At 41.2% G+C, this 15,740-nt stretch overlaps 1 protein-coding gene across 2 annotated transcripts in view; it reads right to left on the bottom strand.

The window, feature by feature from the left end:
- Positions 1-15,740, bottom strand: part of Tbx15 (T-box transcription factor 15) — a 98,648-nt gene that overhangs the window by 14,709 nt on the left and 68,199 nt on the right. For both annotated transcript variants that reach the window (XM_051199019.1, XM_051199021.1), the window contains exon 6: positions 9,809-9,873. In XM_051199019.1, the coding sequence (XP_051054976.1) occupies positions 9,809-9,873 (65 nt within the window). The remainder of the gene's footprint in view (positions 1-9,808; positions 9,874-15,740) is intronic.

Below are 15,740 nucleotides of genomic sequence, written 5' to 3'. Positions count from 1 at the left end.
TCTGATGTAAATTTTGTCCTCTGGGGAAGTGTTAAGAGTCTCCTACATCGCTGACAAGTTCCTGTACGTCACGGACAAGTTTCTGTCTTCCACATCCTACTCAAGGAAACCTTCCTTGGCCTAAGAATACAGCATGTCATGTACACCCTTGGCCATACTTAGATATATTAAACCTGAATATTAAATGATACTCTCAGCAATCTTCTACTCAGAAGAGGAGGTAGCTTTTGCAGCAGAGTCAACAATATGTAAAAAAAAACTTAGCAGTGAGGAAGGGAAGGTATGTTCTGGGCACTTAACAAACATCCATAGGGTTACTGAAGCTCTGTGTCTACAATGGGTGTGTATACAGTGGACATCCAGTCCAGATCTAATTACCTTATCTCAATCTCCTTAATCTATCCTTGCTCCCTTGAGGAAAGGCCAAACCTTCCACACTGCCCCCTCTTTTCACTACTTTGTGGATCAGCTCCAACCTCCAGTTACTTAATACATTTTCTGTTTGGATGCTCTAAAGAACCTCAAATCAGAAGCCTATAATTTGTTTAAGGACAAACCCATCATGTGAAATTTAGGTTCTTAGGGTATAACAATTCTATGTACACAGTGAAGAAGCTGTCATCAATAAGCCTTCATTCACAGGTTTTAGAAGAATGAGTAATCAATGGAAATGTGTCTGGATTTGAATTAAAACTGCTCATCACCTGGTGGTCCCCAAATGTTCCTCCCCCACTATCCTTCTTAGAATTTGCATAAGTTGTAATTGCAATTACTGGGAATTTTCAGTGTCTCAAGAGTAATAAAATTTTGTAACAATACTAAACAGGCTTATTAAAACATTAAGTTCCTTTGCATTTGACTGGGATAGTCTAGCTCTGATATTATGAATGTCACATAAGGGACAGTTGAACATTCTAGTCAATAGCATAGACTCTAAATATAGTTTTTCAGGCTTCTAATTAAGGCACCTTTGGCCAAAGTATGTAACTCCTTCATGCTTAACTCTCTCTAGTTTTAAGGTAGAGAAATCTGTTTTATCATATAATAATTATGACTTCATAAACAGAGCTTGATTGATAACAAAGCTTATCAAGGCAAGTGCTCCAGTTCAAGCAAAAGGAAGCCAGTCATTCTGCTCTATTGAAGCTTGTTCTTCAATATATATAGTTCTGCTTCCCTGGAAATCACAGCTCTGTCAGTCCTCTGGCTCCAGATAAAAATGTAGAAGGATCTCCATGTTACCTATTCCATTTCTCATTTTCTCATCAGAAAACCAAAAGCGTGTCCTTTAAGCCCCTGTAGGCTTCATTATCTTGCAGATATTTCAGAGTCTAATATACTAGCCATTAAAAAGACATCACTGTGTTCAATGACACCATCCTTGAGCAGGAGCCATAGATAATAAAACAATTGCCAACATTCCCTGGCAAATCCATATGGCCAAGATGACAATGGTGGAAATAGTTCATGACAATAGAAGAGGAACAAATAATAAGGCAGAGAAAAGTATTAAGTCCAGGCTAATAGACTACGCCTTGGGACGTGACACACAGTTAAGGCTGTGGTGAATAGGAGGAATACAACTGCCAATAGGAGGATGCTGCTGCCAAAATCTAGTACAGGGCCAGTTACCTTGAATGACAAATGCAAGAGTCCCTGAGAAGTCCAACACTGATTGCTTCCATAGACCTGCTGAATGGCAGAAGTCACCCATGCCAGGGATAACAAGAAAGTATGCAGAAATCTACAGGGGCTTGTAAGCCTGCCAGGAAAGAGCAGGATGAGGTTGGCTGGGAAACTGCAGCCAATGGCCCTTGAGGGGACAAATGAAAACACAGCAATTGAGCATGAGAGGGACACTTGGGATATACTGACAGTTGAGAAAAGGCAAGTGGTCAGCTCATTGGCTCTAAACTTGCTACTTGAGACTCAGGAACAACAGGGAGCCAGAAGTGGTTTAAGGCATGGTTTCTGCTGCCTGGCCAGCTGTGCCTGCAGAGGACAGTGAAATCATTCTCTGCATGCTGTGACAGGCTGGATCTGCAAATTCTGAAGCCAGTAGCTCAAAATTCAGTTTGCCGTCAGTGTAAAGGAAAGCACGGCGAGGGTACCTCAACTCTGAGGTAAAAATGGAAGGTGTGAATCTCAGTCCATATATGAAATAATTACTACTGTTATTTGAGACTTGCAATTTGGTTAGCTAGAAATAACTATAAGATTGAGTTAATGTGAAGTCACTATTGGTTTATCTTTAACCTAGAAAACAGTCATTTCTTCTCTTCAGCTAAATAAATGGAGAAAGGTGCAATTGGGATTTGTTAGTTGTCTCTGACAGAGCACTCCGTTACCAGATGTCAGCTGGAGTACATCAACTGGTCCCTTCCTCCTAACTCTCCAGGGAAAGTCATTTTAGATCAGCAAAGATGAGCCAGGCTGGGAATTTATGCATAGCTGACTTTTCTAAGTCTCTCCATTCAGTTAACACGGGAATTCCTCACTTCACACTCCTCTCTCCACTGAGCATTATGGACCTGTAACAAGGGAGGGGTCCTGTGGGAAACTGGGGAAAGTCATTCTTCACTCCATAGGCATGGCCTTGGGACAGCAGCTGCTGAGAGTGGGTTTGGGGGGAAAATTTACTATTGAACATTTTTCTCTACCACAACTTGAGTAATCCCTTAGGTGAAGTAATGACTTCACTGAACATCCTTTTCAACATGCAAGTCTATCTATCCATTCTCATGCTACAATGCCCGTCATACCCTGAAATACCTATATGGGAACAAAATTACAAAAGACTTCCACCAGCCACATTCATAGCAAACATATTGCTGTCTCAGAACATTCAGAGAGCAGGCACAGATCCAGAATTCCTCTTGCACCTCATGTCTTTCTGCAGGTCATACGAGGGACAGTCTGCTAAAGAAACGAATGTGTGAATCAGCCTCCATGACACATGACTCCTCTCAGACTACTCCTGAGTTTGGAATTAATGTGCCCTGACTCAGGCTTCCAATGGTGGACTCCACAAAGAAGAACACACCCTCCTAAAATACTGCACAACTTCAAGGGCTATTGGAAGATTCAGCCTACCTAGGACCTGAAATGGGATGACCAGCAGTAGCTTCTAAAGTACATGTCAGCTAGACATAGATGGAGGAAATCATGAGGTTTGCGGGTGCCACAGATACAATGGATTTTGCAGTAAAGATCCAATCCAACCTCAAAAGAAGAATGAAGGGTTCTGTGGAGACAATCCAGTCTGTCACTATGTAGTACTTTTAAGAAAACGTCATAGAAGAATCTCTCACTCCCCAGACAGATCCTAATTTTAATCCTCTTTTTTACGGATGTGTTTGTTTCTGAGGAAGTCTCTGGGAATTCCACAGAATGCCTCAAGCAGACTTTTGTCTTTTGCAAAGTCTTGGCAGACACCTCTAAGAGACAAGGGTTTCACATCAGAAGGGGCTCAGAGACCCACAGAGTTCTCTTTTCCTCCATTTCCTTGGCTCCTCCTAACAGACAGCATCTGTATAGTTGTATAGAGCCCTCTAGCTGCGCTGTGAGGGCTCTTGAGGGCAGATGTGTCTCCCGAGGCTACTTCTGGATAGTGAGGCTCTGCCAAGGTGCCCCTTCTCTTCAGCTTCATAACCCTTTCCTTGCCCTTGGTTCATGCTTCCCAGTAGTGTAGTCATTGCCCAAGGCATAATTCCACTTCTCAGTTCACTACTAGGTGAACTTCATTCTGCTTTAACTCTGACTCTGGGAACTCTTCCTTACCTAAGACTTACAAACACTGAAATTTTGTGGTGCCCTTCTCCATGGATCTAGAAAACACAGGCATGCCTGAGTTCTGAGGCAAATCATATGGTCTCTGGATGTGTGCGTCAAAGCAACGATTTGGTCAAATAGTAGTCTAACTGAAGTAAACAAACTCAGATATGCATCTGAATTGCTCTTAGTTTTTCTAATTAGTCACATATTCTTTATTCCTGCTCCTTGTGCATCGGAACCTAGCCCATGGCATCTGGTCTCCTTGATTCGCCACTGGTTGGAAATGAGGCCTTCTTAAGCTCCCCTTTTAACTTATTTCCCACTCATCAATACTGCTTTGTAACCAGTGAACAATTTTCATTTCATTCTGTACACTTGGAGGGAAGGGATGTCTCAGAGAATAAACTTGAAAAAGCACAGTTCTGGATTCTTGACTCAATTAAGAGAAAGACATAGGATTCTAACACAGTGGAAACCAAAATACCAGTTTCATGGCTGATGAAACTGTCTGGGGATTATGACACACGTGTAGGGCTGAGTGAGGGGTCAGGACTCCCCTGGAAGGTGCTGACTCCCAACTCTACAGGCTTCTCCTGCTAGGTTTACCACCCACCAAGAAGCCTAATATCTGTACTGTGTGTGCAAGTAGGTCCTGGGGGTAGGGGTCCCTCCTTGCTAACCCAGCCATTAGATCAGCCACTGATTCTCATGAGAAGCTGAAGAAAAATACAGTTCTAGGAGTCAGGAGCTCTTCTTTCTAGGCATCTTTAAAAAAAAAAAAAAAGACAAAGGACAGCAGCTAGAGTGTCCACCCATTGCTTTGTACTCTTCTGTATCTTTCAAAAGAAGCCTGTCACCTGGGCCACATTCTGATGGAACTCAGTGTGAGAGCCTCACAGGCTGACAGACACTGCCAGAGGCATCAGTGGAGAGTGCAGTGGGTGGTTACATCCTCCCCATCTTTCCTCTCCTCCCTTCTCCAGCCTCTGGACTATGCTGGGATGGATTGAGATCGACAAACCTGAACGTGTTTTGGTTTGAGGTTTGGCAAACTCTATAACTCCAAAGTATTCCACAAATGTTTTGTGTTCTGCAAAACCAAAAAACATTGGCCAAGCACTTTCCCCTCTAATTTTTAAGCCCATGTGTTTTTAAAGGAAATGTAATCCGTATGTTTTAGTAACATTTATATGCAACTCATCAAGCCATGCTCCTCCGCATGAGTCATTTGATGTCTAAAATGCATGGGGAGAAGCAGGGGTTGAAAGGAACTGTGTTAGCATGAGAAAGGCCACAGTGAGACACTGGACAGAAGGTGGTACACTGGTCCTGATGCTAGATCAGAACCACCAGATCCCAGATTTGCAAATGATTCTCCATATCCTTACCCACCCATCTTTTCCATCTACATAATGGCATTAAAAGTCCTTGCCTACATCAGTTCCTGCCGCCAGCTAGTGTGAATTAAATTACTAAGCAGCTAATGATATAACTAAGTAATTTGAATTTTTGAAAGAGGAAAAACACTTAAAACTTTTATAATTGCCTTAAACAAGTCCATTGTAAGGTATTTTCCCAGAGTGCTGGAGGAAGAAGCCATACATCCTTGTCCCATTGTAAGACATCAAGAGTGCTTCCATGCTTTATCTGCTAGAATGTTTCAGCTTGGTTTTCTGTCCCCAGATAGGAGATCCTTGTTTAGAGCATAAAAAATAGATGGCGAAGCTATAATCAATAGTCTATAAATGCAGGCTGAGTATACAGAAGGCTTATTTGAGACTGAAATAGTTGTGGGTGTTTGAATAGAGTTTTTAGAAGGCAGATCCTGTTCTCAGTATCTGTTGAAGGTGGATCACGCTGAGGATAAGGTGTTAACATGACAGCATGGGATGCTCAGCTCTAGAGTCAGGCAGACACCATTCTACAACAACACCAGCTTTGCTCTGGGATGATGAGAAAGCCACTTAACTCCTGAACACCTCAACCCTTTTTAAGATGCAGGTTGTTTAAATTAGGGGAAAAAAGAAGGATGAGCCCCCAAAATGGGAAGTGTTCATTTGCAATAACTGAGACTGTTACCAATGGGCCTCAGAGTACCCTGTGGGGTGGGGAGGGGAGCTACATTTTTTTTAATTGACCCAGAGTATAGTATACAGCTGTTTATGTGTTGCAGTATGATAACTCAGCATGTATGCACAACATATAATAGTCAAGTCAGGTCAACATTCCCTTATCCTTAAACACTTCATTTCATTGGATCAGGAAGTTTTAAACTCTTCTAGATCTTTAACTGTGGACTTCAGTCATCCTAAAACTTTGTAGCATATTAGAACTTATTCTCTTGTGTAACTATATTTTGATATCCACCATCCTGCTTTCTCCTGTCCTCCTTACTCCCTCTCCCTTTAACTTCCAATAGCAACTTTTCTACTTCTCTGTTCTACAAAAATCAACCATTTTAAGTTCTGGATATGTTGTGTGCCACTTGGCTCTTTGTGGTGATGTGTTTCACTTAACTGTCTTTTATTCCTGCTGATTCACAAATGAGAGGACTCAAATTTTCACATTCTAAAAAATAAATGAAGCGCTGAAATGTGTTTATGTCTGACTTTGGAGTTGTACTGCACTGTTGTGCTAGCCATTTGTCTTGTTTTCCCATAATTCCACTTTCTAGGAGTCTTACAGAGATGAGGAACCCACCAAGCAGGACAGAAAAATAAGCATCTTCCCAAAGCAGCACAATATTTGCTAGCCTCCCAGGTGTCTCCCCTCAGGACTTCAGCTAAGAGGTCCTCAAAACATTCTGGCCAGTGGAAAGTCTTTGGCATTCCTCTTCTTAAGGTGAAAGTGGACTTCAGTTCCTGGAGCATAGAGTCAATGTTGGTTGACACAAGCTAATTTTATCATATCTAGGTACCTCCCATACCATGCTGCTAAGACCCAGTCACAAACAGAGCCTGACTCTGTAGCCACAGGGCCTCCACAATATTCAAACATAGCAAACACGTATTTGTCTTTACATCTGCTTTCTGCAACCCTCCTCCCCACACACACCTGACTCATTGCATTTATCATTAACACTAACCCCAACCACCCTACAGAAAGAGTTCCGACTCCCACTCGACCTCTTGATTGCATTTTCTTACCAAAAATTAACGTACTTTTCTTGCTTTTTATTCCTAATGGGTTTGAACATTCTATATGGTAATTTCCAAGGGTGTATATATACCTTTTACTGTAGCTTCCAAGAGTAGGGTGCCTATGAACAGGAAGCACTAACTGACGAATTAAAGTAAACTTTAGAAAAGTAACTTAACCAAATATTTCAGATTGTAAAGGCTCCAATGCAAGACAAAAGAAGGAAAATGAGAGAATTATGCTAAGCATCCATAAGAAAATAGACAGAGACCACTCCTCAAAAAGGAAGGATAGCTGAATAAATAACTTCGACATGTTTGGCCAAGGAGACATATATTTGGGTATAAAACAGAAATTTTTTACTTTGGGAGATAAGACCTATCTAAAAGTATAAAGAACACTGTGGGCTTATTTTTTAAAAATACATCTGCTCATGTGGATGGAAAAGAATGGGGGCAAAATTATATATTATGATCTCAAAAACATACTTACATAGAAGAGCCCACAGAACCCTGAAAAGGCATCCATTGACTCCAAGCTACAGGTTTCAAATACCCGTACCATACATGACCTATCTATCATGAGTGTCCCATGACTTTTTAATACCTTATCACTAATTAGGTCTTCAATAAGCTCAGAGTACAGAATCTTAGAAATGAAGAAAGGAAAGTGCTTTTGTGACCTGGACTATGAGCTAATGGTAGGGAACATCTGAGATAGAAAGATGTGTGTTTGTTCTTTACTGGATAGGCTTTGAAAATGAAGGTTTTTGTGGAACAGAAAAATCACTTGTCCAAGAGTCACTCTCTCACTGAGTTCTAGGATGCTTTCCCATCAACTGTCACCTAGAACACATTGCTTAATGATGTTATCTAAAATGGGAGATTGACTGAATTTTCTGTTACTCAATTGATGTGACCTTATGGATTTTGAGACAAACAAATTTAGGAAAATAAATGTATGTTGAATATAAAGCAAGAGTTTAGTTTTTTTAAGTGCTTTTATAAAGCATTTTGCTAAAGAAAAGATCACCATAGGTGGTTTGAAACATATGTGTATGGTATAGTGAGGTGAAGGCATAATCTAAAGAATGTCATTGTGCAGCTTAGTCATTGTATAGACATTATAGAATGTCCCTGCAGAAATCTAGAACTAGGCCCACTACACACCTTTGCGGTAAGGTAGATGACATCACACATGTGGTTTGTCCTTGCTGATGAAACACTGGTCTGTGATGCTTGATTAGATAATGCACCACATATTTCATGGAATAGTTCTAAATATAAATTGTTGGTTTATCCAGAAACTGCTGCAGAGAGAATACCACAGATAATTCCTGGAAATCTGCTGTCCAGATGTAAAACCATCCTTGCAGATTATTAAAGAAGTCCATCGCATTGCAATGGCTGTGCTACACCAGACAGACACATCACACTCACTCAGCCTGTAGTGTCTGTATCTGATGAATTTGCCTAATTGAAGACTGTGGATATGTCTGGTTCCAATGGCCATCTCAGGTGTCTCCTAACTTTCCATAGATAACAGATTTCCATTTTATGTAGAAAATCATTTAGGGAGAAGGAAGCATTATCAGCCAGAAAACCAGCACAGTCTTCTAAAGCTTTTGACAACAGGACGAAATGATTCTGTGAACACCTGTAACACCTGGAACTGATGATACAGGTCATAAAGAAAGGTGGCATTCCCCTTCATCGCTGAAACTTATCTTTGCTGTAACAGATGGAGACTACTGCAGAACACCACAACTGACCAAAAGCCAGAGTTGAGAAGCAAAGTCCCAGTTGGTACATCTACAACACAACTCCCACACCCAAGGCTCAGGGATCAGTTTGGAAAAGGGTGTGGAAAGGGTCTAAGAGCTACAATAAAAGGCAATTTTCTGTGAGAGTGTATCTCCCAGAGATATCAGAGAAGCTACACACATGAAATCTCACCAACATAGCTACCTAAACATGACCTGAACAAGGGTAATGTGACAGGCAGGCTTATGTGGAAAAAGGAAAGCTCACAGCCCTAAATCAAGAACTGCAGCCACTACGGAGTGCTGAGAGAGGGAGATACAGTCTGCCTGCAGAGAAGAGAGCCCCAGTTGGTTCTCCAATACCAAATGGCCAGCCCTGAAAACATCCACACACATAACATTATATAGATCGAGACGGTTGTATTTGTGTGTTTAGGAATACAACACACAGGCATGAGCACAACAGCAATTAAAGAAAAGGGGCCATGAATTATAAAGAGAGCAAGGAGAGAGCACATGGGAGGATTTGGAGGATGGAAAAGAATGGGGGCAAGATTATATATTATAATCTCAAAAACTATAGCACTTGTTTTTACAAAAGGGGAAAAGAAAGGTGGCATTCTAGAAACACCCCCTTTCATAAAGTCAAAAGTGTACACAACTTGGGGGAGTATTTCCTAGGAATAGAATGGTTGCATTTGTCTTTACAAAGTTCAACTCATAGAGGTAGTAATTTTCTGAAGTCTCATTTTTCAGACATGTGAAGTATATGAGACACCAGTGCAGCCAATGCAGACACCTTCAGACACCAGAAAAACACACCAATCCATCAATAAGAATGAGTGGCCATGTGGCTTGCTTTATGTGGACTGAATCACACAGCATCATGTAGGGGGTAAGACAGCATGAAGCATTTGTTATGGTAATTTAAGTTGTGTAAGAAAGAATTTGGAAGATGTGCCTTTAGTGGGAGGGGACTCGGATAAGCCAATTTCTCTTTTCCGTGAGTCAATGTGGTTGTGGAGTACGCAAATATTCTCTAGGAATCAGGAGTCAAGGGCCACCAGTGAGATATGGGAAAAGTAATCTCCAAAAGAAAAGAAGCCAGTGAGTGTCTCACCCCAGGGTCCTTACCTGTTTCTTCCAGAATCTCTGAATCCTTTAGCAAATGGGTTTCGGTCAATTTTCAATCTGGTGATCTGGAAGTAAACAAATAAATATCAATTGTTTTCATATTAGCCAATTTCCTTTTGTGTTAGTCCTACAAAATTAACAAAAACTCACTCTATTAGTAACATCTGTTGTTTTTATTTCGTTTCCTTTTCGTTGGAGATTTAAATTTCAGTTTGACATAGGGCTTGGGCCTGGCACCCAGATGTGTGACTCACTTTTTTCTGACGACCAAGATTTGCCCTGTGTGTGACTTTGCTCTTACTTCTGCTCCCAGTCCTTGACCCAAACTAATGATAAACTTGGTGTATAGATGGACGCAGAAAAAGGAAATTGGATGGTGACACAGAGGAGGCACTTCAGGACTGCTTGTTGAGTGAATGAGTGATGGATAGCTGGTTACATTCATTGATTCCACCCAGTAAACTACCAACAGACAATCAGCTTCAGCCTGAGGGAAGCAAATAATTGGCTGCATTTCCCATGTAACATAATATGTGCCTTTCCTGCCACCAGAAATCGCTCATTTAATGACCTGAAATGTTTGTAGAAATGACACAAAAAGCAGCTCAGTTTTTACCCAAAGTGGGGAGGTTCCTCACATATGAAACCGAATGGGGCCACATGAAATGCTTCTCGTGTGGTCTGTGAGACTCCTCAGCAAATGAGAAGGAGTAAAGAGGAGGCTGTGAAGGCTGGCCAAAGCCAACACATACACTTGTGCTGCCCTCTTGGTCAGGTCCTCAGAGGTCATCCACTTTTTACCTCCTCTTTTACCTCTCCAGTTTTTCCTGTCTTCGTCCTAGTAAACCCTGACACAGTTGGATATAGATCACCCTAATGCTTCCAGACTAGAAAAAGCCTGAACAACATATTCCATATGAGCACGAGTGTTGTTGCTTCCAGGCTTGGTCATGGGAGGCATTTTGATACCTTTGTGTCTGAACCAGATGTAAATGACATGCTCTGTGCAAGATACAGACACTCAGGCTTCCAGAAGCCAGAAAGCCTTATAGCCCATTTTTAAAAATGAAATTATACACATCCTTCAAGATCTGTCTCTCCTACTATCTTAAGGAAAAGGCGCAGAGCCTTTCAACTGGCTGATTTCTCTGAGTTTTCGGGCTAATTTTAAATTTTGAAATTTCAGGCTGATTTGAAAATGCTTTATGAAATTATTTTTTCCCATATCTCATTGGGGCTCCTTGGCTCCTGACTCCCAGAGAGTGGACAGCCCCATATTCTGATTCCATATTCTGCAATCATGTTGATCCATAGAAAGAGAACTGGGTAATTTAGTTAAGAGTCCTCAAGTCCCCCTTCCACAAAAGGCACACCTTCAAATTCTGTATTACACAAATTGAAGGTCAGGGAGCTCAAAAGAATGAAAGGGACTCTAAAAAGTCAACCTGGAAATATGGAAATCTTGTTGTTTAAGGGCAGACTGAGATCGCTGCTAACTGCAAAATGTATTCTCACTAAGACAATAAAAGTTGGCTCCTCTGCTGCTGCTCTTTCCCAGTCCTTCTTCCTCCTCACCTCCTCAGAGTGGAATTTGCCAAAGCCACAGACTTTAAAATGTCTTTAAAATGCAATGTGATAGTCTCACAAACAGACTCTGGCTTGAAAGCACCATACTGGCTTCAAGGTTATTTTGCTCCCTAAACATTCCTTGCCTCTAGAATGGTGCACTAATAATGTAGCAAAGGCAATTTTGCATCTATTTTATAGACCAGAGCAGGAGCCTAAAGGTTTGGCTTTCTGAAGTCTAGTGTCTGCCATGTGAATACAGTATTGAATTTAAAGAGCGCCACTGTTTCTCTGTGTTTGACTTAAAATCAGTTCTTTCTTCCCCCATAACCCACCTCAATAAACCACACGCCATATTTTCTTTTCAAGTTGGGGTTATAATATTTTATTTTCTCTTTCAAGTTAGCTTATCCTGTCCAACTCATTTATGATAGTGGTTTCTGATATACAATTGCACTGCCGTATTTGGGGCACCTCCACAGACCCCTGTAAATATAACGACATTCTAGTTCGTGGCCTGGGAGAAACAGTTGAAAATCTGATTCCCACAGCTGAGTGTAGCCCAGGCCAAGGGGTCTGTATGGAAATTTAATAAGAAGGGCCCAAGGATGTTGGAGAAAATAGCACTCCTGTACTTGTTCCAACAATTTTAATGAGAGGGTTAGAAAGATTTATGAAGAGTGTGGTTTTGATGGTTGTTATTTATCAAATATCTTTTGTGTGCTAAAGGTGACAGGTGACACTGGTGACAGTTTGCTGAGTAGACAGCGTGTGGTTGTGTCTCCTCCTTTATAAGCTTTGAGAAGCTTATAATCTAGAAGAACAAAGAGCAGACATGCACAGTAGTAACAACACAAAACAGATCAGAATTAGACCTACAACAAAAGCACACAAGCCTGAAAATTCTGAGGAATCAGCAAGTTGAAAGACTCCAAGTCTTCACCTTAGAGGTAGCAGAAGAGCCAGGCCTTGAAGAACATGTATAATTTCATTTTTTAAATTGCCACGAGGCTCGCTGTCCTCTGGAGGACAAGGATGATTAAAAGGAGAATGCTCTTGGAGTAGAAGTTGAGAATTCTTTCTCCTTCCCCAATGGAGACAAAGGGTAAGTAAACAATTGGATTGTCTGTGTCTGTTTTCACATTCAGATTAATACCTAGAGGGTGCGGTAGGGAGACTAGGAAAGGCTGACACCAGATGTATGTGTGTGGTGGTGGCTAACAATGACACAGACATGCTATAAACACAGAAGCTAATCAGGGCATTTGGATGACTCCTGGTAGAAAGCTGGACAAGAAGGAGACCCAGATGCAAGAAAATAATGTTTCACTTCAGCATTTTTATCATAGCGTGTCAGCACCAGGGACCCTGAAACAGACCCAGGGACCCAGAAGCTGTTCACAGCAGTACAGTGAGCCCAGAGACCATATAGGAACTCACAAGCAGCCATGAGGACATGTAAACCTCTCACTTTCACCCCATGTGTATACCATGCAACCAGAGGCCAGAAGTCTACTGTAGAAAGAGGAAACTAACCTGGGCATCCAAATCAAATCAAGTTATGCTAAAAGACATAAACTTAAAATAGAAATGTAGAAATGAAAAAGTATGCATTCCCCTACCCTACTCAATTACAGGTGAGGACCCTTTTGGGAAAACAGATACACAAAAGTGTGTGTGTGTGTGTAATATGCAGAGAGGAATGAGAGAATATTTCAGTGATTCCAACTCTGTGTCATATTATGTTTTACCGGTAAGATTTGAGTATGCCTTCTCATCTCCCTGCCACAGGCCTGCTTTATTCTTAACCAAACTACTCTAAATGGTCTTAGAACTGATCTTCTTTCTTCTACTTCCTATCCAGTCTAAACAGCAGCCTGACTGGTCTGCATTTGCCCATTCCCACAGTGTGCTGGTTTTTTCCAATGACTACCCCTGTACAGAATTCATCCTCCTTGACCAGACTTGCAGGGCCAGCAGGCTCTGGCTCCAGCCCAGGCTCCAACACTAGCACATTCCTCTACCCTTTGTCTACTGGCCCCAGCCAAACTGAACTGCAGTCCAGTGCTGCAATGTTCCAAGCCCTTCCCTGAAAAGCCTTTCACAGTGCTGTACTCCTTACTCTACCTTACACAGAGCTTACTTTATGCTAAATCTAACACTCTGGGCTCAGAAGACAACTCCCCTGACCACCTCCGCTGGTCTCTTCTACTGCGCTATCTTCGGTGCATTTTTCTTCTTAATCCAACTGTTTTCATTAACCACATGTTTGTTGTCTATTTGCATGTTTACTGTCTCTTTCCCTATATAACAAATAAGGTCCATACCTATTTTAAGTACTGTCTTATTAAGTAGAGCCTTGAATGACATGCATTTGGCACCCAATGGATTTTTGTTAACGAAGGATGAATGCATGGGTGGTTATATGGAATGCTTCATCAAACCCAAAGCAAGGTCAAGATTGAGAGATTCTTCACCAAACCCTCCCTCAACTCCCAGGTCTGTTTCACTTCTGCATCACAGACTAAGATCATAAGTGTCTTTCCGACTAGCGTAACGTCTATTAGTAGTGTCCCAGGAAATTGTGTTCCAAAAAATCTGCATTAGTCTATTTGCAAAGTAGAGGAAAACTGGCTGGGCAGCATAGGACATAAGAAGTGGCTCAGAATCCGGGTGGATTTGCTCCCACAAACCTGGCAGTGGTTTCTGACATCCTCTCTGATTCATGTAGCCAATTCTCACCAAGAATAAGACTGTTACCTAGGGAGAGCATGGCTATGTCTTTTTGGAATCTAGTTTCCTGCTTGGAAAAAAAGATAAAAGTTCAGCAGTCTTTTTCCTCAGAAAAGACAAAGACCACAGTGGAAATTTCTTGATAATTCTAAAGGACGTGCTGACATCAGTATCTTCCAAGAAAATGGATAAAATATTGCATCACCTTTATTCCCAGTCTACCGACCTACTCTCCATGATGAGATTCTGGGAATAGTGTACCATTCTCTTTCACAGACCTGTCAAGCTGGAATTCTGAGAGCAAATAACTTCAGTGTGTTAGGAACTCTGAGAGTCTATAGGTTGTAAGACAAGTATGAAGAAGGAATGGATAGGGGAAAGAAAGTGTAAAATATTCTACAAAAATAAAAGTGTTTAATTCACATTTCACAGCCAAAGAAACAATGCTGTGGGTATACAAGGGAACCAATATCAAAGGCATGATGGCTAATTCTCTCGGGGATGTGATTACTTGTAAAATGCATGTCCAATGCCATACCACCAAAAAGATGTAAATATTTTAAAATTATGGAAGCATGCTTCATCTTAACTCATGGCTTCTTGACTTTAGAATTTCATAAGCTGGTCTAATCCCTTCCCCAACATTTGAGGAATCAACATTTGTATCCCAATTTTTATTCTATCAACAGAAAAAAAAATAGTGCCTAGTCTACAGGTATCACTATTTCATAAAATAAGTAACATATTGCATCAAAAAGTAGACAGGCCAAAATAAAAGAAAGTAGGTGTTTGTAATTGTATTTTTCAGTGAACTACAAAATGCTTCTCCACAGACACTGACACTGATTCAGACTCAGCTATCAATTTGCAAAGTAGAGCATGGCAGAACAGTGATTTACCAAAGCAGTGTGTTCCACCGGCAGCAGGGTCCAGAACTCCAAACTGACATTATCTATCATATCACAGGACAATCAATGTTTATTGTCCTCCAAAAAAACAGCACCCTCAAGTTGGAGAAAGGTTAGATAGTTAGACTATGTCTCTAACATAATGAATGTCATGAAAGAAGGGCAGTGCCCCAAGACTATGAAGGCTGAGCTCATTTGCAACCAGGAAAGAAGGTTATAGGAAGAGGTTAGTATTTTCACCCAACTGGAAAGGTAGAAGGGACACAGACTGAAAAGGTGGAAGGAGAGGGACAATACTGGGGAACTACCTGTAATGGCAAGAACAGTGCAAGTTCAACAACAAAACTTCAGCTAGATCCCTGCACTCTTGCAAGTATGCCATGGGAATAATAGGAAATGAACCTAGAAATGAAGCCAGTGATTAGAGATAAAGGGTTTTAATGGTGAGACTGGAGATCCCGGGCTTTGTTCCTCAGGCCCTGAGGCATCATTGCCAACTTGTTACAAATAAATGGTAGACATATAACTGTGCTTTGTCAAGATCCTTCTAGAGATGATGTGAGACAGTTGGGAAGACGTTTGAATTGAGATCTAAGAAACGCACTAAGAAGCTATCTTTCAGAGCTAAAGGGCAAGGAGAACAGAGCTGTGAGATTAGAAAAAAGAAAACACATCAATAGATGAAACAGAGTCAAAAGGAAGATTTGTGAGGAAATTTTGATGTC

Source organism: Phodopus roborovskii, unplaced genomic scaffold, assembly GCF_943737965.1.
Source record: "Phodopus roborovskii unplaced genomic scaffold, PHOROB, whole genome shotgun sequence".
Classification (NCBI taxonomy): domain Eukaryota; kingdom Metazoa; phylum Chordata; class Mammalia; order Rodentia; family Cricetidae; genus Phodopus; species Phodopus roborovskii.
This window is presented reverse-complemented; position numbering and strand designations above follow the sequence as displayed.